The following is a 27,160-nucleotide window of genomic DNA, read 5'->3' on the forward strand; positions in this document are numbered from 1 at the left end:
TTCAGATGGTAAACTAAGAACTGCAAACTAAAAGCTCCTGATAAGCAATTCATGAAGCTTTGACTTTTCCAAAGGGATTAGTGTTATGTGAAATAAAAAGAAGCAACACCCATGGCTGAAGAGACCTTTCAGATCTCTGCTTAGACACAGCAGAAGCGGTCCATAGTCTCGTGGCAAGTGCAGTGTCAGATCTAACTCGACCAAAATGGCAGGGAAAAGCAGCACTTTGTGTAAGGGTTACATGCAGTTCACCCTGGCATGTGGGCAAACACATAAAAATCACTTCTGAGGAAACTGGTTATGTCACTGAAGTTCAAAGCTGCAATTCTCAGAAAACTCTATCAGATAGAAGCCCAGCTACTTTTTCTAAACCAGACTTTGATTGCTTTTAATCTCATTATTTGCAGATGTTCTTAAAAGAGATGGTTTTTTGCACTTTCACTTCATTCATTTAAAACACACACACAAAACAAAGCAAATATTAGGGATTGATTAAATTGATGCTGTCAAATTAATTGGCTCCATCTCAATTATATTTTCCTAAAATAAAAACAGATCAACTACTTTTGAAGATCTAACACTTGATGTGTGATGGGGAAATTTGGCATATAGTTTATATGAGCTTTTTAGACTGTACTTATTGTTGAACAAGCAATTCCTTTTAATCAATACATTGTTTTAAAATTGCTGCAAACCTTTTGGAAGGCTAAAGGTGGCAAAATTGTTCCTAGTGTTTCATTTATATCTTGCAGGTAGTGAGATTTTGCTATTGCTGACATTGCCCAGCAGTCCTTCTATTGCACCAGTAGCTCCATCTTTCCCAACTCAAAGAGAGTACAGGGACTTCATTATCTATTTCTTAGAATTTAAGCTTTCCCATAATAAATTACCTTAATATGCCTTTTTTTTGGTGGGGGGAACGGGGGTGGTGAGAGAGGATAAGATGTCCTAGCTGAAGCACTACTTGAAAAGAGTTTTTGGCAGATGATCAGCATGCAGAAATCTCTTTTCTTATGCTTTAAAGGCTGAGAATTAGAAGCAATCAAAGGATATTAAAAATGGAAAGTTTTGGGCAACATGTTCTGTAGGCACTGTGATCTGGGCTCCAATAATATTAGAGTGCTGCAAGATGCCTCTTCAAAACACTGCATCTAAATTAATCCTTTCAGTAGCTTTTATACCATGCCTTTTGGTACGTGATATGTTTTACACTATCCCATGTACTAAAACGTGGTATCAGCAGTTGGTATGAATTCAGGACTTACTACTGCATATCCACCATCTGAATATGGCATGGGGCACTTACAGAGAGCCTCAATTATTTCAACATATTGCCAGCTTTCAAGGGAAAATGTCTGTCTTCCCTTGGACCCCCTATTCAAAAACAGTTGTATCACCACCACCAGCTCTGAGGGGAGATAATCAACTTTAAAGTGAGGTCTATGAACCACTGAATAAATTTACGGATGATTGCTGCATGAGAGGAACTCTTCCCACCTCAGAGTTTCACATGATTGTACCACATCTTATACCTTTTTCAAATACATTCTGAAGTTTCACAAACTGCGCATGTTAGGACACTGCAACACAAAAGGAGCAGGGAAAGGCTTATTCCAGCATTTGCTGTACAGTCAACCATAAATATTTTGAATTCAGCTGTCCCTAAGTGCAAAAAAGGTAGAGACTATGAAATAGAAATCAATGGTCATGCTTCATATACTACTTGATGTTTTACTTTTTCCAGGGCTTTGATTATAGAATGTAGCCCAAAATGAATGAGCAGATGTGCATCTCCTGCTTTATGCTACTTTTTCTGCTTTGCTGCCTTCCCTGTTTCTTGACCTCCTGCTTTTTACATCCTAGGGGAAAGCAGATGAATTTCTGCAGGGAGGTGCTGCAGTCACTGTGTTTCTTTTTTGCTGCACACTTCTTGTGTTCCAGAAGCATAAATAAATTCAGGAATAAACATGCACGGTATGAGCTTAAATCCATACTAGATCCAGGATAATTACAATCAATCAACCTCTGATAGTGGCCAAGTACTCAATATTTAACACAGGTTGAGTGAAAAGTATAACAGGCAATCGTTCCCCCAAGACCATCCCAGCACGGCTTGCACTCTCCAGAGCAGTCTCAGCACAGATGAGTGACTGTGTGAGCTAAGGGTGACTCAATTCCTTGCTGCTCCTAAAAATAGTCCTATAAAAGCAAGAATGAGGTCTCAGACACAGGAGCTGGCCATTCCACCACTTGTGTTACAGCTCTGCAAATCGAGTCCAGGACTGAGGAACTTCGAGTGCATCGGAGCTTTTGAAAGTTATCTTCTGTGCTGTGTGATCAATCACATACTGAGAAAACTGAATGGCCAATATGAGCATTTTACAAACTTCCCAAGCAATGAAATATATCCCCTGCTTTCTGGACTACTGTTTTTGAATCTGATGCACGCAGTCACCAGTGATCTGGAAATACAGTAATTTGTTAAAACTATATGCAGAGTTTTATTCAATTTAGAAAGAAAGGGGAATATGAGAAAAGGGGAGTGAAAGAATATTTTATTGAAAACAATGCTCCAGATGCATCCAGAACAGTCATCTGGGAGATATATAAAACCATTACATATGGAATAGAGTTTTTGTGTTTCTCCCAAAGAAAGTAAAAACACAATATAACTTATAATTAGTACAAACAAAAACGAGGTTAAATTCACAGTCATATATTGCCAGAATGATTCTAACAGGCTGAATGGAAAAGCTTATGTAGGCAGAATTTCAGCTAGCAGGAAATATAAGATATTTATCTGAGTTACAAGACGACAAGAATGACAGAACTACTAAATTCACATGCAGGTTTCTAAAATTAATTTTTGTTTGTAGAACAAGCTGCCGGACTACCAGCATCAATTCTTACATACTTCAGAGCCACATACTTCATTCATACAATGTTATTCTTATTCTCTTACAGAAAACAACTAATTTTTGTTGCCCCAAATGTAATATTTTAGTGCTTTGCACCGATTAGGTGCATCTTTGACTGTGGGACCTTCCTGATGGAAACACCGAGCAGGGTGCGAGGGTGGGGGAGAGATGAACCACAAGATAATTTACATAAGTGCATTGCAATTATTCCTCCTTAATTATGCATGCAGCTGGCTCTATTTTAAGCCATGCCAGTGCGCTGTGCACACTGAGGGTATCTGTCACTCCATGTGTCAGGCCTTTAACATTCTCACCCACCTGCCTGGAAATCAGCAGCAGCAGCCAAAGAGAAGCAGTCGGGCTCGTGGCCACCTGCCATTCATCAGCGCTGTCAGGACACGGCTGCTGCCTCCTCATCTTTCCCTCATGTCGAGACTTTCTGTGCACTGTGCTCAAAACACCAGGTCCATTTGCTCTTTTCTACCAAGTTACTCTATGAACTTCCCATTCACCAGCAAACTGAGCTGTGTCATTTTTCTGTGTCATTTTTTGAGAACACAGCCGCACAAATGTAAGCTGGCAGGCTGAATTAGTGAAAAAAAATAACAGTTGTGTTTATATTAATTAAATTAAATAATTATGTACCAAAACTCAGCTTGAATTTCCTCTGAAATGACACTGCTGCACTTTATTTTCTCACTTCCTGGCAAAGACTCTAAATTTTGTACTAATGCTTTGTCCAGACACATATTGAGGAAATGCTATGTTTATCCAGCCTTTCAGAGTGTGGGGGAACCTTATCATTGGTAGAAAATAATAATCCTGTTTTGCCAGTGCTATGTGGAGTTGCTCAGGAACATCAGGATCATTCCTCAAACACAAGACACCACCTAGAAAACTCTGCCAACCAGAGTACAAGGACATACCATAGCCGTAAAATATAAGCATGGTAAATCTGTTCTAATAGAGCTGCTCTATCATCTCCACCAAACAGAAAAGAAACAAAGACAGACACTCTCATTCCCACCTGGCAGCCCACCAAGTCACCCCTGTGCTACCACATATGTTCCCAGTGTCTTTACATGGATACTTGCATTATTCACCAAGTCCTGCCCACCACCTGCAGCTTCTTTGGGACAAAATATCTCATGGAGACACTGCTCTCCTGGCCTCAGTATGAAGAGTGGTCACACTGACTCAATATGAAACTGTAGAGAATGCTTAACAGTCTGGAAAAGTTAGGTATGCCTAAAATAATTCAAACAATGGTCTGTTTCTTAATGTGAAACCTTATAAGCCATTTATCCAGAAATCAGGGTCTTTTTATATGCAATTTTGATGTATGGACATGAAGTTTTTGGCAGCTGCAGCATTGCCCATGCCACTTTGCCAGAAATACCCTGTATTTGGGAGATGACCTTGCATGACCTAAGTCTGATTCTTTCTAACAGCAAGACAGCATTGCTACCTTCTCTCCTCTTCTTTCCACTCTTCCTCTCCTCTGCTGCCTTCTGCCCAAAATAGAAATGGCAACACGAGTGGCAAAATGGGAGTTTTGGCCTTCTTATCATGGAAGCTTATTTTACTTTCAAATACCATTGTTATTTGCATTTAAACTATGGTGTGTGTGAAGCTATGAACCCAACTTCTAATTTCTACTAAAACTGGCACACAGTCAAGACAATGCAATAAAACACAGTAGATCTTCAGACTGCACTCAGTTATCAGTATAGGCCCCAGCCACATAGTAGACATTAGATAGGATACTAAAACCAGCATTTTATTTGGTACCACATGTAACAAAACTGATTTCATCTAGTTTTGAATTTTTTTTTGCCATGCTGCTGTGAAAGGTGTTCCACCTGCCTTTAGTATTCTACCCTACAGAAAAACATGGGGAAGAGCAAAAGATTTGGTTTTATCACACAATAAATAGTTAAAATCATGCAGACACCACATAAGGAAATAATTCCTATGGTATTCACCACTGAAAGTCATTCATTGGCATAAACAAATCTAAGGGGTTGCAGGAAGACAGTACACAGACTCATCAAACACCTTGCTCTAACAGCTATTTCTGAAGCAAAGGATATAGGCTATTAGAGTTTAGTAGATAATGAAACCACGCAAAATCCACTCTTTCATGGAGATAAGATTTATCGAGTCGCTATTCCTCCTGTTCTTTTAAGATATTTCATAATGACACTGACAGATGAAAGGCTTGCATGCCTGGCTCCATAGCCCAGAACACTGCCAATACTCCAAAATTTATCAAAATGACAATTCAAAGCTATTTTCTCCTAGTTATTATAGAAGGGTCAGTTGGATTTTACACAACTCATCTTAAAAGATTGATTAAAGACACTGGAAAGACAGCAACTGTTGCCTTCCAGGTATGCAATGCTGGAATGCTAGATACATCTCAGGATGCAAAACACACCTTATAAAAGTTACTGATAAAGCTTGGACCTCAGGGAAGCACCATTATTTTTTGCTAATAACAATACACATATTCTATTCCTGCAAAATGTATGCATACCTGAAAGGATCTTTGAGGAGGAAATGTGAGAGGGGTTGGTTACAGATGGAGGTTACACAAGTTGGAGCAGCATTCAATGTGACAGCGCTACAAAGAATTTGGGCTCTCAAAACACAATTGTTGCCATCATATTGCAAAGTTCCATACCTTTTTGGTAATTTCTCATGGGCATCTCGTCACAGCACTGACTCCTTCTTCTTTACAGCACAGCCAACAAACTCCATCTCCCTCCTCACCCAGCTAGCCCACCCTTCTCATCATTATTGGACACAGCTGTGGCCTGTTAAGGGCAGGCCTGTTTCTAATCTCTGGTAATTAGTACAGCTGCAACTCCTCAGGGGTGAGATTACCTTCTGCACTATCTTTATTTTCTTACATTCTCTCCCCACACACACAGTGATATACATCTTAGTAGATTATTTTTTTTCTAAAGATCAGAAAATAACAGTCTGGTTTGCATGGAGGATCATCTAGCTCCAACCTCACTGTCATGGGTGGGGATGTATTTCACTATCCCAGGTTGCTCAGAGCTTCATCCAACCTGGCCTTGAACACTTCCAGGGGCATCCACAGCTTCTCTGGGCAACCTGTGCCAGTGCCTCACCACTCCTTCCTAATACCTAACCTAAACTTCCCCTTTTTCAGCTTGAAGCTATTCTTCCTTGTCTTGTATATGCTCTTGTAAATAGTTCCTCTCCATCTTTCTTGTTCTGAAATGGAAACGTATTTATAACATATTTTTGTTTGCTGGTTTATTTTTAGTATACAGACGAGTAAATTTTGCAAAGAAATTAGCTATCTCCCTCAATTTCTCAAAGCTTATCCAAGCAGGACATTTCTTGTCTCTGAGAGTCTTTGTCACCTCTATTCTTAGCAGATGTCTATTCAAAAAACCCACAAACTATTTTACAAACAGCAGAAAGCCCTGAGGTCACTTTTACCTACTTTCCTGCAACATATAATCTTCAAAATTAATTCAAATTTTTCATGATGATTTTGTGATCTCTTTTGATGCTGAAAATGTTATTTTCTTTTCTTTCCTGGGAGGAACTGCATTTTTAATCAGGCTTCCCAGAAAGAACTTTTGCTGATCTTAATGTGAAAAGAAATCTATGGAAAAAAATATGCCTGGGAAATATTACTTCAGATGACAGAGTTTATTTGACAGCACAGAAGATGAAAAGGCTTGGGTCCTTAAATTCTCTCTTCTCTACAGACCACAGAAGAGTGTTTGGAAAGCTGAACAGTGAAATGTGGTTATGCCTAGAGACTGCTTGGCATCTCCTGCACATCACAGGAACATCTGGAGAGATGCAATTAGAGCACAAGCAGCTGCAATGCCCCCACTTGCTAATCTGAATTGTTTCGTTGTCACCTTGTGCTCCCTCACTGACTGCTGCATCTACTGAGCGACCTGCATTTTATAAATCAATTCTCAACTGTGTTGCATTATCATAGAAACATTAGACAGCAGTGGGTTCACTGATCTGTTAGCAGAGCGGGCAGGTGTCAATGGGAAGACCTGCTGTCTGTTGAGTGAGCCAAACACTCGTCCTGTGTAACAAGCAGACACCCAGGCCGTGTCCAAAAGCAGTTAGGGAACTCATGCATGACTTGGGATTCGACAATCTTGTCAAAAATCTGTCAGCTCCCTAATGAGAGGCACTGCTTTACTTTGCTGATGTGTGTGGTGAGCAATCACGTATGCAGAGTACCATAAATCTGAGCCCAGTCTTCCAAGCAAATAGACTCAGTTTGCTGGCATTCCCAAAGAGACAGAATAATACAGCTAAGAACATGCACCACAGGGTAACACCCTTGAGCACAGCTGAAGCTGAAGCCCTGAAAAAGCCTGGCCAAATTCTATTTGATGATGTGCACAGTCACAGAATCATAAAATTTTTGAGGGTGGAGGGGAGTTCTGAACCTGTTTAGGAATTGCAAAGACAAAACTCTTTTAAGTTTTTGGTGTGCCAAGAATCTTCTCTGCAGCTCCTAATCTAATTGCACCAGTGCAGATATTTGCATTTCAACTCTTTCAGGTCAGGAGGAAAGCCATGATGTTCAGGCCCTGCTCAGCTGACACTTTATTCCAGACACAGAGTTTTGACTGGGGCATGAGGGCTGCAGTGACCTGAGTGACCTGGGGGGGGGGGGGGGTCACTGCCACCCTTTGTCCCCCATGGCCAAGCAGTGACCTGGCAGGCACCAGGCTGTGACTCACTGCTGGGTTTCACTGGGGTAGCAGCACGCATTCATCAGCACTAACAAGTAAATCACATCAGACACCAAAAGGGAGAAGAAAAGAACAAAGTGAACTCCACGAAGTGTTCCAACATCAAAGAAGAGGAGGTCAGAATCCCTCATCTTCCCTGCAGTATCAGAGATGGTTGCCACTGACTCAGATTACAGCACAACCCATTCAGCACAAGGCCTCGGGGAGAAAGCCAAATTCACTACTATTCCCTTTTTCCTTCAGCAACATCACAAGGTTCATCAATGTCATTATTTTATTGAAAAAAGAGAATCATGAAGGACCATGGAACTGCCACAAAACTTCACTTTCCGCATCTCTCAACTCTAGCAATTTGTCATTTTCTTGGGTGTCAGTCCTACTTGTATTGACCTCAGCAGCTCCAAATGTAAGCATTTTGAAACTTGTATTTCAAGGAAGATGGTGAACAGGTGAAATCTTATTTGTTTAATTCATTAGTAAATATCTTCAGTTATTGAACAGCACAGAATAAATAGCATGAATACTAGTGAAAAATGGAGTCCTACACTACTGAGACATCAGTTTAAAAAACAAAGTAACTCTTCATTTTATGGATGATTGTGGCTGACTGTGAAACAGTGAAACTGCCCTTATCTCTCTCCACTTTAAAGGGTAAAACTGCCAGCCACATTTCCCATTTAGCCAGCAAAATAGTTGACAAGTCAGTATTTTATCACCTTTCTGTGGAACCTCCCTTAGGTTTGTCACAGATTTAGTGCTACTCAGAGGAGCTGCACACATTGCTTTTATGAAGTGCCTTTATGAGAAGAGCTACTTGTTCAGAATGCAATATAAAAAAAAAAAAAAAAAAGAGCTTGGGAAGGAACCTGCAGAGGAAGTCACATCAAGGCAGATCTGTGTATGATCAAGTCATGAGGCTGTCAGTCACAGCAAGGCACAACTTCCACTGCAATCAGCCTGTTTGGAGGAAGAGGCTGTTTTGGGAAAGGATTCCTGTTTGCTGTAGTACAGAATCATAACACAGAACCTAGCTTGATGAGATAGGAAAAAAAAAGGCCTTAACAGAGAAGCCTATGGTAAAAACAAATGAATTTTCCTGGAAAATAAAGCTTATCTGGTCTTTACATCCAAGGTATCTGAGATGCAGGTTGTTAGAGCTGAACTCACCTCTTTGCTACACCTGCTCCAGCTTTGGCTCTGATTCAGGAGGCTTTTACCTGCAACATTTTACAAAAGGTGATTGCAAAACAGAGCCTTCATGGAACTGCAGCTCCAGAAGTCAAGAACCTTCCCTGTCCTTGGGTGTGGAACTGAAAGGAACACCTAAAACCCCCTGTGTGTGACTCCAGCAATGTGTACCAACAACAGATGCTACAGAGAGGCAAGAGATACCTGTGTTTTACCCAGAGAAAACAGAACTGCTTCCAGAGCTTGCAGGACTCTGTTCTCAAGAGATGCTATGACCATTTCTGGATAATGGAAGTGCCCATGAGGCTCTGGAGAGAGGCTTTAGAAAAGCAGCGGCCAGGGCTAGGAGGTCAGTGATAAGGCTTTAGAAAAGCAGTGACCAGGGCTGGGAGGTCAGTGATAAGGCTTTAGACAGTACCACATTCTCAAGGCCACCCTTGAAAGTCAGGTTTTCATTGCTAGACTAGAGATGTGCATGGAGCAGCCCAAAATTTGCCACCTAAAACTTATCTTCTGGCAATCCTGAGAGAGAATCCAAGTTTATACTAAGATGGTTCACAGTGCACCCATAAGAAAGAAGTCTTGCCATGAAACCAAAATTATGAATAAAACAGACATGTCCCAGGATATTACTCCACAGAAATAATCTATGGACCAGTTTAGAGACTAGGAAAGAAAAGTTCTGAATTATTCTAGCTTGAACTAAAAGACACCTCCATGTTAGTTGTAAACAAGTTTGATAAAAGTTTTCATTTAGGTACTTTGCCTGTTCTTCCTTCTGGTAATTCTGCTGATGTGACTTCAATACAATCTTTAATACAAGTCTGACCTTCCTATTATTTTTCATTCCCTTGAGCATTTTAATCTGAACTCCATTCTACCATCCTCAAGTACTTCTGGAGAAAGAGATGAGTGTGATGATAAAAGACATGTTAAGAGACAACATCATACTTCAGCTCTTTATCTTTGCAGATGGATTTGATTATTGGAAAGGATTTTAGAAGTAGAAACAAGACATTTTCCATCCCTTCTGGAGTAAAAATCACATTCTCCCTTCAGATGGACATCTCAATTTAGTTGTCTTTTTCTTTTCAGAAAGGGTATTGACTCATTTTCCCCTTCCCAATCTCTATTAAAAAAAAAAACTTATTTTCAAACTTTAAACTCACAAAAGTGTATTTGAAATCATGTTAGGATCATGTACTGAGAACTTTTTCATAAGGCAGAAAGGGCAAATTTGTTAACCTTTACAATTTCAAGTCTGGGATACTATTCAAAAGTGCCTTACCTTGAAGGCATGACCACAGTAGCACAGGCAGAATGAAAAAGGTAAAAAGGTGCTCACCCTCAGTTTGGAAATGTGCCTGATCTGTTTGTTCTGTACAGTACCTTGGCATAAATCAAACATAATTGCATTTTAATAAAGGTAAAGAACTTGAAACTGGGTCTTCAAGGATGCAAAGCTTAATGAACAGTGGATGTAAACATTTTAAGAGATGACTATCATTTCTTTAGGCATATTCTGGTAAGCCTGACAAGCACCTTCCTCCTGTCACTGAACTCTGGAGAGCTGTTTTCCCCTTTGCTTACACTAGGATGCTGTCAGGCCATCATTCCTCTTACTGGGAATGCTTCCCTGTTTTAATTCAGCTCAAAACCCAGATATATGATGCCAAAGGTCTAAGAGTGGGCTTCAGCAGGAAGTTTGAGTTTAATGGCTAACACACATGCTACAGTGCAGTGATTGTGCCCAAAAGCCCCTTCCACAAAACCATAAGAGTTCAAGAACAAGAGTTCTTAGTATCTCCCATGCTCATTTGAGCTGTGTAAAGACAGATGGACACTGCTGTTCCAACCACTAAATGTAGCACCAAGGCCTTCTTTTGCATTTCCACCTAGGCTAAGTGCTGACAAAAAATGCCAGGTTGAAGATAAGTTCTATTTTTTTATCTTCTGGCACAGAACGTGAGGTGTGCTGTCTCTCTGTGCACTCACAGCAGCTGGCCCAACAGCAAAGAGCAGAAAAGGTGGTTCTTGCCTGTTGAAGTGAGGGGGAGACGACCATCCTTTAATGCATCGAACTCCGATTTATTGATCGATCAGTCACTTTAAATAACAGTGTTAATTAACTTCATGCATATTCCAAAATCCAGGTTTACAATAGGCTAACAGAGAAAACTCTAACCACTCCTTTTGTTTTACAATACCGTTGATTGTTTACACAAAATAAAACCAGTGTTCCCACTGTGATATGAACGGTTCCCAAAACTTCCATATCTGTTCCCAGGGTGCCATCTTTTCCCAGAGGGGCTGTTTCACTTGTTATGGGAAGACTGCCCGAGAACCTTATTGTTTATACAATGATGCCTGAGAGAGACTAATTGTTTATAGAAGTCAGGCTGGGAACTGCTTTGGAACTGCTTCACAGCTACCTGTTACTTTTCTCTCAATTGCATGGCTTCATGGCCTTTTTCTTTAAGCCATGCTTGAACTAAACTCCCGACACTTGCCCAGTCTGTCTGTGCCTGGGAGCAGGTGTACAATGGGGAGATGTCATTGGCTTCAGTAGGCTTAGGATCAGCCCCTCCCATCAAAGTCTAGCCCAAAGCCTTCAAGAAAACCTGAAAATTATAAGTGCTCAGAAGAGAAACCCCTGACTATGCTGCAGCCTAAATCTGGGACATGTCTCCCCTCAGTTTGATCACTCTTACGGGATGACAGTCATTGCTTTCTCCACAGGACACTATACTTCAAAGCAAAGTAATGTACTGCCTTCAGTTACACTAATGCATTCCCCTCTGATTTATTCCTTCTACCATTTCAGTCAACGTCCCAGCAAGTCATCTACTTACCAGCTGCACATCTGCTTGACAGCTTTAGGAATCCTTCTGAAGCAATAAGTCCTGAATGTCTTTCCAGGGTCTTATGCTTCAGCTCTTTACTGTTTAGAGGATATTGCTCTATTTATCCTCAGCTTCATAGTCCTCCTAATGTTTATCTACCAGCACTGCCATCTTTCAAGCCACTGTACTAACAGATAAGGCCTCGGCATCTGATTACTGGTCCAGTTATTATTTGCTGTGTGTCCTCTATATTTAGATGTATTTTACATGTTTGCTGGCTTCATTTCCATACACTATTATCCTTGTCAGAGACAGAGAATAACAGTTGCAGTCATAACAATGATCCTGCAGCCAGCTCCACTAACATTTTGCTAATTCTGCTCCCTGCTCATAGTCCTTTAGTCATGATATTCAGAGTTAATAGCAATTTTCTACTGAGAATGGAAGGGATGGATGAGCTACACTTTCACCTGTTGGGGTTTTTTTTACTATTTAAGTACAGATATTTGTTTTCTTTTAAACTTGATATTTCTTCTAATAATAAGATAATTACTATCTAATTGAAAGCAGATACAAGTTGGGGTTTTTTCCCATTACGTTTTACTTGTGTGATTTGTCTAAGGTCATTTCTCCACAGGAAAATGATTGTAAAATAAACCCTGCAGTGCTCAGACCCAGCTACATTCTACTGCAGTCTCACCTGCTTTTCTTTTCTTGCACTTCTTAGAACAAAAAAATTCCTAGTTTTCCTTCAACAGCCCTATCCCCCACTTGACAGACATCCCTTAGACAATCTGCTCCCTTGGTGCCCCAGTGTACTCACTTGCAGGTGAAGTGGGAATTTAACAGTGCACTTTTCTTGCACCTCTTTGGTGTTCCCTGCCTAGGAAGGGGCTCTACAAAGGCACCTGACTGTCCAAATCCTCAAGATTCCACCTAGTGTGGCATTGTCTGTTTTCAAGCTGGAACTGTCTTTCATTACACTAAAGGTCTCCCTTCCCATTAATCTTGTTGAGCAGCTCTCCTTTCCAAGCTCTGCTGCTCACAATTTGTGATTCCTTATTGTTGAGCATCCATCACACGTAAAATCAGTTCTAAGCACCCCATTACTCACATATTTAGAGATGTCAAAGCAAGGCCTCCATGTAGCTCCCAGAGCACTTTAGAATTCCCTTCTGCTTTCCCATCAAAAAGACAAAAAGGACATAAGCAGACAGCATCTTATTTGAACTTACTGGAGAGGTAGATTTCCTTATACAGAAAGTTATATCGAGAAGCAAGGCAAAAAAGGCAACTACATAATACAGCTACAGTTAATGATGCATGAACATCACAAAGTTCAGCTGAGCAAGGACCCAGTCCTGGCTCCTTCAGGTGACTTTTTCAGTGTCAATACAACAGAGCAACTTTCCTTGAAGACCCAGTATGGAAACTAAGGTGAATTTCCTTCCTCATATTGTAATTTATATTCAGACCACTGTGCACAGCTTTTAAAGACCCAGAAACCAGGGGGTTTAGCTCAGCCTGGTGTTAGTTTAGACTCAGTTTGGTTTAGACACTATCTCCATTCATTGTTATGATGTGTACATACAACTATATCCTGATGAGATCAAGGAAACTGAGAAACTTCTGGGGAAAAAAATCACAAATATGGGGTGTCTAAAGAAGTTTTCTATATTTAAGAGGTTCCATTATTGGGATAAGCCTTAGAGAAAGCTGTTGAGCTCTGTCCAAAAATTCTGCATTCTCACACGTTATTAAAAGGGAGAGTATGATCAATTGGTCTCCAGGGCTTATCCAGCAATAGATTCCTTTCCCCAGCACAGGATTGCTGCAGCTCATTCACGCACTCACTCGTTCATTCATTCTGCAATTGCGCAAACAGACTCTGTAAACAAAAACTCCTCACCAGCAAACTCCCACCGTGCCAGCAATATTAAGTGGCAACAATACGAACACCCTGCAGAGAAGCAAAGGCAAACAGTTCATTGATGCTTCTCTCTCCTCTTATCAGTATAGCTGATCCTGCTTTACAGCCAATGTAAAAAGATAGGTTACAGTGGTAATAAACCTCAATACATTAAGTCTCTGTACAGACTGGTTGCTGAAGGCTTAATATCAGTCATAATTATTATCCATAAAATGTTATTGAATCAGATCTTAAAAGTTAATGCTGCTTTGTTTCGAGAGATAAAGGACAGTAGGCTGGAAAGGGAAAGAAGGAAACACTGAGCTTTTGATCAATTTTTGTGTGATTTAAAACCTTAATCGCAAAAGGGACTCAGCACTTCAAATATTATCCCAAATCCTAGGAGCTGGCCTAAGCAGAGCCCAGTGGCAAGAGTGATTTCTCAGAGGGTGTTTTATCTTTGAACTTGATACCAGCACTCAGATGGAGGATGTAACTCTTTTCTTGAACTCAGGCTTGGTGAATGCTGCCCTTTTAAGACAGATTGAAATGTGCAGCAGGTAGGTAAGGGCTTTCATAAATCCACAGCATCCCACGTTCCATTTGGGGCCTTGCTGCTCGCAGCACCACCTTCATCCACGGGTGTTTCCTTCATAGGCCTCACATTAATACAAGATGCAAAGCAGGTGCCCTGACAGAAAGCATCAGGCCATGGTCAATGGCTCACGTAAGCTGCCCTAATATTTACAGTTAATAAAGATTGCTTTCCTTCCTGTCCACAGAACCAGAGGATCTGTATAGTCTGGACTGATGGGCCCAGACCAGCTGTAGGAGGGTCAGCAAGGTGAAGTGCCAGGTCACAACTCTTGGGTCACAACAACCCCCTGCAGTGCTGCATTACAGAAGTGCAGCTGGAAAGCTGTCCAGAGGAAAAGGACCTGTTCCACAGGTGGCCAAGAAGGCCAGTGGCATCCTGGCCTGTATCAGCACTAGTGTGGCCAGCAGGACCAGGGCAGGGATTGTCCCCCTGCACTTGGCGCTGGTGAAGCCACACCTCCAGTGCTGTGTCCAGTTCTGGGCCCCTCACTAGGGGAAACACACTGAGGTGCTGGAGAGGCTCCAGGGGAGGACAGTGGAGCTGAACAAGGTCTGGATCACAAGGCTGATTAGAAGCAGCTGAGGGAGCTGGGGGCACTCAGCCTGGAGAAGAGGAAGCTCATGGGTGACCTTATCACTCCCTACAACCACCTTAAAGGAGGGTGTAGCCAGGTAAGGGTCAGTGTCTTTTCCAAGGTAACAACAGACAGATCAAGAGGACATGGCCTTAAGTTGTGCCAGGGGAGTTTTAGGATATTAGGAAAACTTTTTTCATTGATAGGATTATCAAGCATTAGAACTGGCTGCCCAAGGAATGATAGAATCACAATCCCTGAAAGTGTTAAAAAAACGTGTGGGACCTGGTGTTGTAGTGTACTTGGCAATCCTGGGTTAACAGTTGGACTTGGTGATCTTAGAGGTCTTTTCCAACTTACATAATTCTGTGATTTTATTCAGCTTTCAGCATTCACAATATCACTAATGCAGCTCTCCCTTACCATTTTTGTAGCACAATATTGTAACAATTTGAAGCCATCCCTCATCTCCATAAAGAACCAGGAAGAAAAATTCAATATAGCAGATGAGAAGAAGCAAAGTGGACTAGCTTGTGTCCTCCCCTTCAAAAGCCACAGTGCTTCCCAGAAAGAGACCTTGGCTCCCATGTAAAACAAGTCTCATCTCCTCCCTTGGTTACTTAGCAGATACTAATCATGTTATGGACACCCCAGTCTCCTGCAAAGTGAGGACAGATTTTTAAAGGTTCACCACAGGCTGTAGATCTTTGAGAACAAAGAAGTGTGCTCTGTCTTATGTGCCAATTCTCAGCCAGCCCCAGGTAGATTCACTCCCTGCCTCTGTAATGCACCTGGCTTTGCAAAGCAACCATTAAATTTGGAAGCTTTATGGAATGCAACATTTTTCACATCTAAAAGTATGCCAGAGAAATCATGCAGAAGGGTAATAGGAAATACTTGCAGGGAGACCTATTCTAAATCATCTACACATAGATAAGGAACAAAATTCCTTTCCTTAAAGATTTTATTAACCTTTTGCTGATGGAAGGAGATTACTGATTGAGAGCTAGATGAGGTCAGTGCAGCAATTATATTTTGAAACCTCTTCAAACAAGGCTCTTGTACAATGTAAGAAAAAAGTTGACAAAATGAATTGTTACTTAAAATGAGTATTTTAGAAGAATAATTAACCTATAATAACTATTCTGGCCTCCTCTCCAGCCCTGAAAAGTAATCCTTTCTCATTAGTTTCAAGTTTAATTAGCATCAATAATGAAACAGCCCTTGGAAATAACCATTGCATCATGGTCTATAATGCTGACATACACTGCCCTACAAAGGGTAAGGCCACAGGGTGATGTCTGAAGATAGGGAGAGGCTCAGCAGATCACAGATGATCCCAAAACTAAGAAGAAAACAGTATTACAAAAGGTGCAGAATGTGACAAAAACAGATTTATTTAAAGAGGAGTGTCACAAACACGGTGTGGAGCAGAGGAGACTCAGATAGTTTTGCCAATAACTGCTGCAGTATTTCCAGCAAGCTAGAGAGCCTCTCAACTCCAGTTTCTTGTTCTTTCTTGGCCTTTTGGCTGAGGCAAAGAGAGAGAGACTTCCTTGTATAGTATATTCTATATGAGAAAATTCTATTCAGCACTTGCAGTCTAACATAATCAAATAATGCTTTTTCCATCCCTGGCTTCTATGATCTCTCTGTAAAATAGATATAATAATGCTTAGCATTGTCACTAGGGTGATAAGGCTTAAAGTGGTTTGAGAACCCAACACGAAGGAGGCTATAAAAAGCCCAGACACTCTGATGCATCCGAGATAACTCGTTACTCAATGGGCCAGCAGAAACAGCAGGAGAATGCCAATGTACAAGCTGCAATTAGAGGTCTGCTGCAACTTGCAGAGCTCTCAAGCATCACCACAGATTTCTAGTAAGCAAAGTCACAGATATTCAGCTGCATGCCACAAGCCCTACAGCAACCATGTTCCAAAGAACCATACCAGCTTTCAAAACTGAGCTGGAAAGAAAACTTCAATAACATAAAATTCTTAGAAGGGGTAAGACATATGAAAATCACCATTTCCAGCATGTCTACTAAGACGAGTTTTCTCTTCCTAACAGAATCAAGAAATATATAGCAGAAGAATGCACACGTGGACATCTCCCTCTGTACTCCCACCCTCACACAGCAGGATCCTGCTTTTTCCCCTCGCACTCACCACCCAGATGTTCTCTGCTCTTCACCTTACAGCCTTCTCTCCCTTTGCCCAACTTGTAACTTGAGGATAGAGTCAAGGTTTTCTTTCATCACAAGGTTTTGTAAGACATGAGACCAACAAGAGTTGCTTGTCAACAAGGAATGGAGAGAAGCTTGCAGAAAGAGCCTCCACCTCTGTCTTCACAGTACACTACTGCAGGGAAATCCCAGTCCAAAATTAGATTCAGCATACACCCTTGTTTCAGCAGGAAATGTAGTTCTTCTGCCTTGGTGTAAACATTGGAATAGCAGTGGAAACTCTTGAGATTTGCAAACTGAGCTGAAGAGTGGTAAAGGTGATAAGTTGCAAAGGGGATGCCCCATATTTTTAGAACCATCTAGCTGAAAGGCTTCAGCCTACTATCTCCACTTTGCCATGTGTAATCCAGGAAGAATCAGGTAATCCACTAAAGTTTTAAACTATCTCAAATGCCCCATTCTGTGCAAATGTCTGATATCTTAAGTAAGAAACCATACAGGATAAACCTTCTCTCACTGCCTGCACAACATTCTCCCTTCCCAGCCAGGACAAACAGTGCTTGGTTTGCTCAGCAGTCCCCATTAGCCAGCAGCAGCCAACACCTGCAGCTCCTCACTGCAAATGGAGATGGTGCCCAGCTGCTGCTGCCAAAAGCACATGAGCAGCTGGCCACAGCCCATCGCGTTCTCGCTTTCCAATAGGTACAAATAATCTTGGTCAAAGACTCACAGAGTATTCAAATTTCAAATCTAAATTTGACTATTTGGCTTCGAGACAGGTGGCGTTTTAACAGCCAAAGGTAGGGCTCAACTTTTTTCAAAATAAAAGAGAAACTGATTTCCTTGTAGCATCAACCAAAACTCTAAGTTTGCTAGCACTGAAATGAAGGAAATAGCAGTCCTTTGACTATTAGCAGTGCAGAGATGGGAACAAATCAATATGGTACACCGGCTCTTTTAGCTTTTCCCTTAAAAAGCTGAGAGTTCAGACTGCACCTCACTGCCTTTATTCAGGTTTTAGAAAGTAAAAGCATTATTAATCCACAAAAAAAAAAAAAAAAAAAAAAAAAAAAAAAAAAAAAAGCACCATCTACCAACAGAGTTCAAAAGCAGTCAAAACTACCCTTGCTTTGCAAAGGAAGTGACCACCACAAAGGGAAGTGTTTCATCTCACACAAGATGTCAATGGCAGAGCTGTGTACTGCACAGTAATTAAGTTGGAAGTCAAACTAGAACTCAGTTCTTGCAGCTGCCTACTGAAGTTCTTTGGCCAAAGAAATGCCTGTAGTTAGAAACTTGTCTGAAGTCAGTTTGAAGCCAGCCACCAGCTTTGTCTACTGGGTACACTTAGAACATTCAGCCACTTCACAGATCCTGCTTGACTAACGAGGGAAGGTGATTCTCCTTCACTGCAACTGACAGAGTTCACAGCTTCTGGAAGTAGGGATATCTAAGTCCTACCAATGCTGCCACAGGGAATTTCTGAGTAGCCATGCTAAGCAGGGTAGTGACAACCATGAAGCTACTTGGCCATCTCAGTCATAAATCAAAATACTCATGTAAATTAGACTTTAGTCTCAAAATGTGTTTCTTGCCTAAATATTTAAACACATAAATAACCTCCAACCATTCCAACTTGTCATTTTAAGCTTTCTGACATTTATTGTTCGCAAGAAAAGAAAGGTCAGACTTATCAAATCTGCATTTATGCTTCCATGACATTTTTCTCCAACCAAATCTTTCTGAATTAAAGAAGCAAGACAAATGTGGCACATTTCATAAAGGACCTTTCTCAGCCCAGCACTGCAGTCTCAGCAGCCATGTTGAGTTCAGAAGTGGCTTCCCAGGAAACAGATGCTGTTGCTCAATGGATAAAAGAGATGTGGAAAGCAGGCAACCTGAACTGGTGTTTGCTATTAGGTAAATCACTTGTGCCAAAACCATACATCTCCTAGTCTCAGTACCCTAGTTCTGAGTAGCCCAAGAGGATGCTTTGGTGTGAGAATTAGACAGGAAATGTCCAGGCACAGTGTGGAATTTGCTGCTGTTTGGGAAGCAACTTGGATTCTCAAAATATCATCACTCCAATGGAGTTAGCACTGATGTATCCAAAAGGTGGGATCTTCTTTATTAACACAAGATTCACTTGGAACTTTGTAAGTGCTAAATCCTGCCAGTCTCCCTTCAACTCTTCTACTTCTTTTGGCTAATTCACAAACATTGTCAGAAACACACATTTTATTTCCTATCATGTAATGTTTGGGTGAGATGTGCAGTGAACCAAATGACCAGATTACTTCAGGATCCAATTCACTCAGACACTGCAAAACTGCATTTGATTTTGAAGAATGCCTCTGCTTTTGTATAATAAAGCACTTAAGTTTCCCTGTGCACTTCTTTACTGTAGATATTTATTCCCTGTTTTTAAGGGTGTGGAAATAAAAGCACAGCAAGTTTAGAGAAAACATATTTTTTCAATGTGCCATAAATGTTCATTCAAACATAATAAATTGTTACTTGTGCCCCTTTTGGTGTTTGTTTATGGCTATTTTACTGAACATGCTTATGAATAAGAACATTCATAAGAACAATAAGCTTAAAAGTAAACAAAATTTGCAGAAAACAGATCTAGAAATCATAAACACATTGTGCATAATCCTGGCTCCCGATGAGGATCAGCAACACCACAAAACTCTGGGAAAACAAAACCATGTGATCACATCACACTTTCCATAAACCACTCAAAGACTGAGCATAATTTATAATATTATCTGTCAAATAATCAGCAACAAATTTGCAAATCCCAGTGGCTTTACTGTGAAAGCCTCATGGCTTTGCAAGCTAAATTTTTGTGGTCAGCATGGACAAGGCATCATGACTCTAAAGACTCATAAGCCATGAGTTTTCTCAGTGCTGATGGAGTAGGAACGTGGCTTGGACAGGAACAAGCAGGACAGCAGTAGGATCAAGGATCATACTGGCCACAAAGCCAGGCAAATCCCATCACTAGACAGTTTCCTCTTCAAGAAGCATTTCCAGTTCAAGAAGAGTTCACTATAGTGAACGGACTATATCCACATTTCTGGAGAGCACCAGTGACTGGAGGTCTAGAGGGAAGTGCTTCACACCTAATAGGGCAGGAAAGCCTGAGAAAGATGCTTCTAAGCACTCACACAATTCATTGATTTAGCAACTGGTAATCCACAGGAAACCCACTGGTACCACTGACAACCCAAGGGTAGAAGAGGAAAGCCTTGATTTGCACTAGTTCATGTCCAGAGCAAACTCAGGTGCAACTCATGCTGTCTTCAATCTTTGGACTGGCAAAGCACAAAACCCCAGCAAGGAGCAAAGCCACTTGCACTACAGCAGAAACCCTTCAGAAGCCTGATGGCAGTGCCTCAGTCTTACCAGCAAGTTCTGCCACTGCTTTATCAGAAGAGCAAGATCAGATCTCAGGTGTGGCACACAGCTGAGGGTGAGAGAAAACCAGAGAGCAACTGCAAAGTGACCAATATATTTTACCAGTTTGCTGCTCAGTATGACACAACTCCAAATGGTATCCTTTGAAGGCAGCAAAACAAAACCAAAATATAATGAAAAATATAACTAAGAGACCTTGATAAAATGCTGGTACCTCTAAAATACACAGAAATAACTCTGTAGACTTCAGCACAGTCAGATCTCAGCTTGGAGCTCGGATTTTCATTTACAACATGTCCAGTTTCAAAACCACATTCTTATCTAGTCTCAAGTTCTTTCTAATCTTCAGGCAAAGGGTTCCTCCTGCAAATGAGTTCAGGTGTATAGTAGCAGTCCCCTAAAGATGTAAAGCCTAATTGCCTCAGCATTATAATAGCATTGGTATGTAGTGAATGCAGACAGTTTCAGGGAGAATACATGTGGCAAGTTAATAAAATTTTAGATGAAGGCCACAGTGCAGGAGTAATATTTCACCTAGCCAGAGGATGAAAAGTTATGCATTGCTATTTAAAAAATATAATTGGGATGTTAAATCTATTTCATGAATGAAAGTACATTGACCTTTAGAGGAAAGAATGACTCATTTTCAACCCTGTATGCCCCTTCTTAACATACGCTTCCCACCTCTGCATATATAAGTAGCAATTAATTTTCATGGGAAGTTATTTTATGGCCATTTCAGCTTATTAAATTTCCTGGGTAAACTCACAAGAAATCTATTTAGCAACATTTGTGGCTCAGGTGCCCTATAGTGAGAGAACTGGTTACCTGTGAGGTTAACATGAAAAAAATCCAAATAACCAGTGCAGGGTTAGAGTGGAAGGGCTCTTGGATTATTTCCCCCAAGAAAGCTCAATAACCTGTCCAGAGTACACTGCTACAGAGACCCACTGTGGTTCAACACCATACAGCAAATCCTGTAAGACCAGAACTACAGCCAGAACTGTAATGTTCACACTGGCTGTTCAGTTCCCCATGGCAATGTGCTGGTTTTCATTAGATTCTTTTGGGAAAGGTTTCCTTGGAGGCACAGCAGAGTTTCCAGTCAAAACCACAGACAATGAGAGCAAAGTCAACAGCAACCTGGTAGTTGAGAGGAGATCTGGACCTCAAATCCAGGAGATCTGCAGCACTGCACTCCTGTCCAAGCTTCCTTCTCCCTTCCTCTGCATTTCTTGTTGTGTGTCTTTCACACAGAAAAGATTCAAATAATTTGGATTTTTTTTTTATCCCAGAGAAGCACTGGGAGAAGGCTAAGAAGGCAATACTAAGTCTGAAAGCATTTCCAAGAGAGGAAAACTTTCTTGAATCCAAATTTAAAAAGGCCAAGCTGACAGAGAAATGGTAGATGGGCTGAGGTTTGGTCCTATTCCAACTGAATGCAAGTTCCATGCAGTTTCTCTAAATGGAAGCTTCTTGCAGGATGCTCTGTTCCCACAAGGAAGAGTGTGAGAGAAATCTGGCATCAAGAATATATGCAGGAGAGCCTTGTAGAAATTCAAATTTATGGCTTGTCTGTTGAACAACAGCTGCCCATAAGTACATCCTTTACTAATTGTTCAGTAACAGACTGAGACAAAGTGCTTTATGCTTTGTACAAGCATGCTCTTAAAAAAGGAAATTATTCACTCCAGTTAAATTTTTCTTTGAGCCAGCAAATGAAAGTATAAGTTAAAGAGAATAAAGCATTATTTACAGGACTCTGTTGTCACCTCTAAGGTCAGTGGGACTTCATCCATTTGCCATTTTTTCTCAACCTAAAATATAATTCATACTCCATTCACGTGGAGGATAACATGGTGAAAACAATTTAGCAAGGTAATTATACATTTTTCTGGGAAGTACTGCAACCCTGTAAATCTCTAACAGACAAGAGGAAAAACAAAAGCCCGGTATGCCAACATAAGTGAAGCAGTTTTCCATTGTTGATGGGAGGATTGCGTTGTTTGAAATCCATTTCCAATTAGCTTAAGCAACGAAGGAAAGGCTCAGCAGCCTTAGGAAGGGCTTTAGCTAAGCCCTGTGCACATTAGCTGCAATGGTGTCAATAACTGCTGGAATCTGGCAGGCTGGAGGACGCTGTGTGTGCTGTTATCACTGTGTCAGCACATCCTGCTGTCGGCAGGGCTGCACAGCACCAACCCAAGCCTGGCAGTGACACATGGTGTTCACACAGGCAGCACCTCAGCAAAGCAGGAGGAATGCATTTCCTGATGTTGTTAAAAAAACCACGTTACAAAAGCAGGGCAAAGCCATAAACAGTGTAACTGTGCTGAGGAGTCACTGCTGGAAAAGCAGAGGTGCAATTCAGAAAGAGACCAGGATTTTTACAGAGGATTATGAACAGCTGCAAGGAGAAGTTACCACTGCAACAGAGGTAAAGGAGGTCCATATTCCTTCCCTCTTCTCCTCATTTTCCTGCCTCCTCTGTGACTGACTTTGCATGACTGTGTTGCAGTAAGAATAGCAGAGCTTTCTCTCCAACATGATTTTACAGGGGCATACCTTCCTACTGATCTGGAAAAACATGCATTTCTCCTCAACAGTGAGACAACAGACAAAATAAAGCCTGTGAGTTTTCATAGCTTTGGTTAAAGCTCCACCTGCATTGTATTCACATCAGAGAACCTGCTAGTTCTTATGTATGCCCTTCCCTCAGGTTAAAAACACACCTTCATCCTCTAAGAAGACAAATGCATGTCCTCAAGCTCCATCATTGCTGCAAGTACCTGAGTAAAAATGGCATTTGCAACTAAGGCTTCACTGCCCGAGGAGATCTGCAAATCGAAACAAGTGCTAATCACAACAAATTCCCCAAACAGAAAGAAAAGGAGACAGGAGGGTTTGGTGTCTTTAATTTTTAATTATTCTTTCTTTAAGGCAATGTAGCAAGGGGGGGGGGGGTGCTGGCCTCACCTAGCCACCTTGTGGTGGACAGCACCTCTGTGCTATCCCTGCCAGATCCAACACGGGAAGAGCTAACCTGGGTACCCGACTTTAGCCACAGCTGCAGGACTTACTCACACACAGCCTACCCTGACAATCAGCTTTGGTTTTCATTTCAGGCAGCAAGGAAGGAGATGGGTTCCATTTGTAGTTCTTCAGAAGCTTATCCCATCTTTTCAGATGAGCATCAAAAATCAGTTGCTCCAACTTTGTATTCAAAGCCCAGCAGTGACTTCTCCCTCCTCTTGTGAATTTATTGAAGTGTATTCTGTGGTCCATTAGGTAGGTGGCTACTCAGGGACACACCATTGACTTCTACAAAGCTTCATAAAAGGTACCTGACTTAACTCACTGTGACAAATTATTTGGACCTGCAGTCCTCTAGGTATTATATTCTTCTAGTAGGAAAGGCTGAATCACAGCTTCTGTTAAAGATACAATGCACACACAGAATGGAAATTTCTCTTGATCACTGGCCCACAAGAGAGTCCTGATTTGAGATAAAGGAGCTGCCCCAAACTATGGCTGTCAATCACCACCCAGCAGAACCAAAATTCTAAGCCAGGTTCTCTCTTCACACGAGTACCAGTGCTGCATGAGCCTTCTCATATGTACAACTTCATGTACTGTAGCTGATCGAATTCAGTTCACTAAGGATCCTTTGGGGTTTTAAAATGTCAATCAGCCCTTATATTTAGTGTTTAAAGAAGAGTAATAATATTAATATCAATATCCAGTAATAGAGATAGTAGCATTAATGCACAAAATCGGGAGCCAGACCCAGCTTTGGAGATGTTTGTGCTGTTCCCTGATCTGCTGGCACATAACCTTGAAAACCCTCGCAGCACTTTGAGGAAACATCGCTTTTTAGGATGATATTTTTTAAGTTTCAAAGAACCTGATTTTGCTGTCCTTCGACTAATGACACTTTAACCTTCTAGGTCTTCCTTGCGGCTTTCTAGCACATAGGAACTCGGCGTTTCGCAAAAATCCCTCATCACTTTCAGTCCTCCTGGCCCCACCAAAGCGCTTCGATACATTTCGCACCGGTAAAGCGCAGCCCTTAGGGACAAGGCGCGACTGCTCGGGGCGGCAGCATGCTTCCCGCACCGGCGGGGCTGTCGGTGCCCGGGACGGCGCGGGGCTCTGGCCGCGGGGAGGGCGCCCGGCACGGCCGGGGCTCGGCGGGCGCTGCCCGGCGCGGTGCGCGGCATGCAACGCACGGCTCACCTGCCGCGGAGACGTGGAAGAGGAGGCGGGGGCGGGCGGCGCGGATGGCCGCCGAGAGCCCTCGCTCGCTGCCCGGGAGGGCGCCGCGGCGCTCGGGCATCAGCCGCACCCGCAGCCGCCCGTCGCCGGCGCGGAGCCACCAGGCGAAGAGCTCGGTGAGGTTGAACTCCAGGTGCGCCCCGCCGGAGCCCGGCGGCGGCTCGCCGGCGCAGCCGTCCCGCACGGTGCCCTCGCCCACCTCCAGCACCAGCTGCTTAGCGCGCCGCAGCCGCCGACCGGCCGCGGAGGGCCCGGCGGGGGCGGCGGGCGGCTCGGCCCGCGGCAGCGCCCCGCGGGCGGCGCGGAGCAGGGGCGCGCAGTCCAGGCGCAGGCGGCACCGCGCCGCGGCGCGCCCCGGCGGCCCCAGCACCAGCTCCCGCACGTAGGTGCGAAACAGCGAGGGCACCACGAAGTCCATCGCCAGGCTCCTTCTCTGCAGCCGCGAGAGGCCGGGGGTGTCCCGCGGTCCCGCCGCCCCCGGGGCCAAGCTCAAGGCGAGGCAGGCGGCGGCCAGGAGGCGGGCGGGCAGCCCGTCCCCAGCCATGACCCGCGGGAGGCCGGCAGCGCCCCGTCCCGCGCCCGCGGAGCGGCGCCGGGGAGCGCGGTGCACTGCGCACGGAGCTCGGGGCCGCCGGCGGCCGCTCCGCCCGGGGCCGGCGCTGCGCGGGCTTTGCCGGCTCCAACTACCCGCCACAACGCAGGCATTACCCAGCCGGCGCTGACGTCACGGCCGAGCGCGCCCCCCAGCAGCCAATGGCGTCCCCGGTAGCCCTCATTATGCAAATACACGGGGGCGGGGCGGGCGGAGCGTTCATTGAGGAAAAAAATGGCCCGGCGGGCGCGGGAGCGGGGCCGGGTGTGCGACCCACGGGACCGGGCCGGGACACGCGCGGCAGCACCGGGAGCGGGGGCGGGCACGGCACGGCAGGGCACGGCAGGGCAGCGGCCCATTGCTCCCCCCAGGGGGGCACCCCGCAAGAGCACGGCTGGAGCCGCACCCCCACATGGCCCGGAGGGGCTGGGGGCGGGCACCGGGCACCGAGCCCGGCTGCCACCCCCGTGTTGCGGAGGGCTCTGGGGTCCCGTTCCCCGCCTCTTCTCTCTGTGCAGGCAATGATGGACATACCTGTGCGCTGTTCTTCCTTGCTTCCCTTCCCTTCCCTTCCCTTCCCTTCCCTTCCCTTCCCTTCCCTTCCCTTCCCTTCCCTTCCCTTCCCTTCCCTTCCCTTCCCTTCCCTTCCCTTCCCTTCCCTTCCCTCTGTCCTCCCCATCCTTCCTTTTCCTCTCTTCCTTTGCTGTATTCCCTTCCTGGCTACCTTCCTTACCTCCTTAAAGGCTGACGTCCATAAAGCAACCCTGCATGTCTTTCCCCTGTAGAGAAAGGAAAAAAAAAAAAAATAGGAGAAGCGAGAAGTAGGGAGGGAGAAATCTTAGAGTATAAGTCATTCTAAAAAACGGATCAAAATTCTTCCATTTCTGCATGAAAACAACAGCCTTAAGAAAGGTTCATGCAACAATTTCCCCTTTTTTACCCTTCATAAATACAATTTAATTACTGTAATTACATTAGTGCTGTGCCTTAGGATAGCTAATCATAACTCATTCATATTTCTGGAAGTTGCCTATATGAATTAATGACTTATTATTATCTCTTTAGTTTGATACTTAATGCATGTATATTTTTATAATCCAGGTACTTTAACTATATAATCATTAGAGTGCAATTATTCTGTCGTGCAGTTATTCTTGCGCTTATATCAAATTAATGTTAATATACAGATATTGTGGAGCAGAACCACAGTGTAATGCCTCCATAATTGTAATGCCACAGAGTGTAATTGCAGGCACAATGCTAGAAAAGGGAACCATGATCTTTTCTCTACAGAAGCGTTGAGGAAAGAACTTCAGGGCAATTGCTGAAGGATTAGTTAAATAATAAGAGTTTATACCAAAAAAAAGCCACTTCTGTGCTGTGTTTAGGCTCATACAGGTGAGCTGATTCAAAGCTCATCCAAGAAGCTGGCATTTCTCTGGCTGCAAATGCTTTGGACAGAATTTTGCTTTACCCCAGCTCTTCTTATTTCAGAGCCCTCTAGATCAACATGTGGAGCCTAATCCCTTACTTTTCAGTTTTAATGACCCTGGGTCTCAGTCTCATCATGACCCACCTGTAGGGTGCCATCCCTGGCTTTAGGGCAGAGATGCCCTGGCATAAGTCAGGCACTGTAGTGCTGGATGCACCAGTGTCCATCCCAACACTGACACCAGGGCTGTGCCACCTGCAGCTCCCTGCCTGCCTCTCCTCTCTGCACCCACAGCTCCGCTTGGCCCTGGGGCAGCTGTGGGTGCTGAGCAGCAGGAAGGAGGCACTGGCAGAGGAAGAAGAAGAAGAGGAGGAGCAGGAGGAAGGCAGTGATGAGGATGTGAGGATGGGACCTCCATCATTCTCATGTGGCCCATGGGTTCCTG

At 43.3% G+C, this 27,160-nt stretch overlaps 1 protein-coding gene across 1 annotated transcript in view; it reads right to left on the reverse strand.

The window, feature by feature from the left end:
• The window catches only part of ALK (ALK receptor tyrosine kinase), a 302,903-nt gene extending 278,151 nt beyond the window's left edge, over positions 1-24,752 (reverse strand). Inside the window, exon 1 of the mRNA XM_058801239.1 lies at positions 24,653-24,752. Within this exon, the coding sequence (XP_058657222.1) occupies positions 24,653-24,752 (100 nt within the window). The remainder of the gene's footprint in view (positions 1-24,652) is intronic.
• Positions 24,753-27,160: the final 2,408 nt, after the last annotated feature.

The sequence above is a fragment of the Ammospiza caudacuta genome, chromosome 3 (assembly GCF_027887145.1).
Source record: "Ammospiza caudacuta isolate bAmmCau1 chromosome 3, bAmmCau1.pri, whole genome shotgun sequence".
In the NCBI taxonomy this organism is placed as follows: Eukaryota; Metazoa; Chordata; class Aves; order Passeriformes; family Passerellidae; genus Ammospiza; species Ammospiza caudacuta.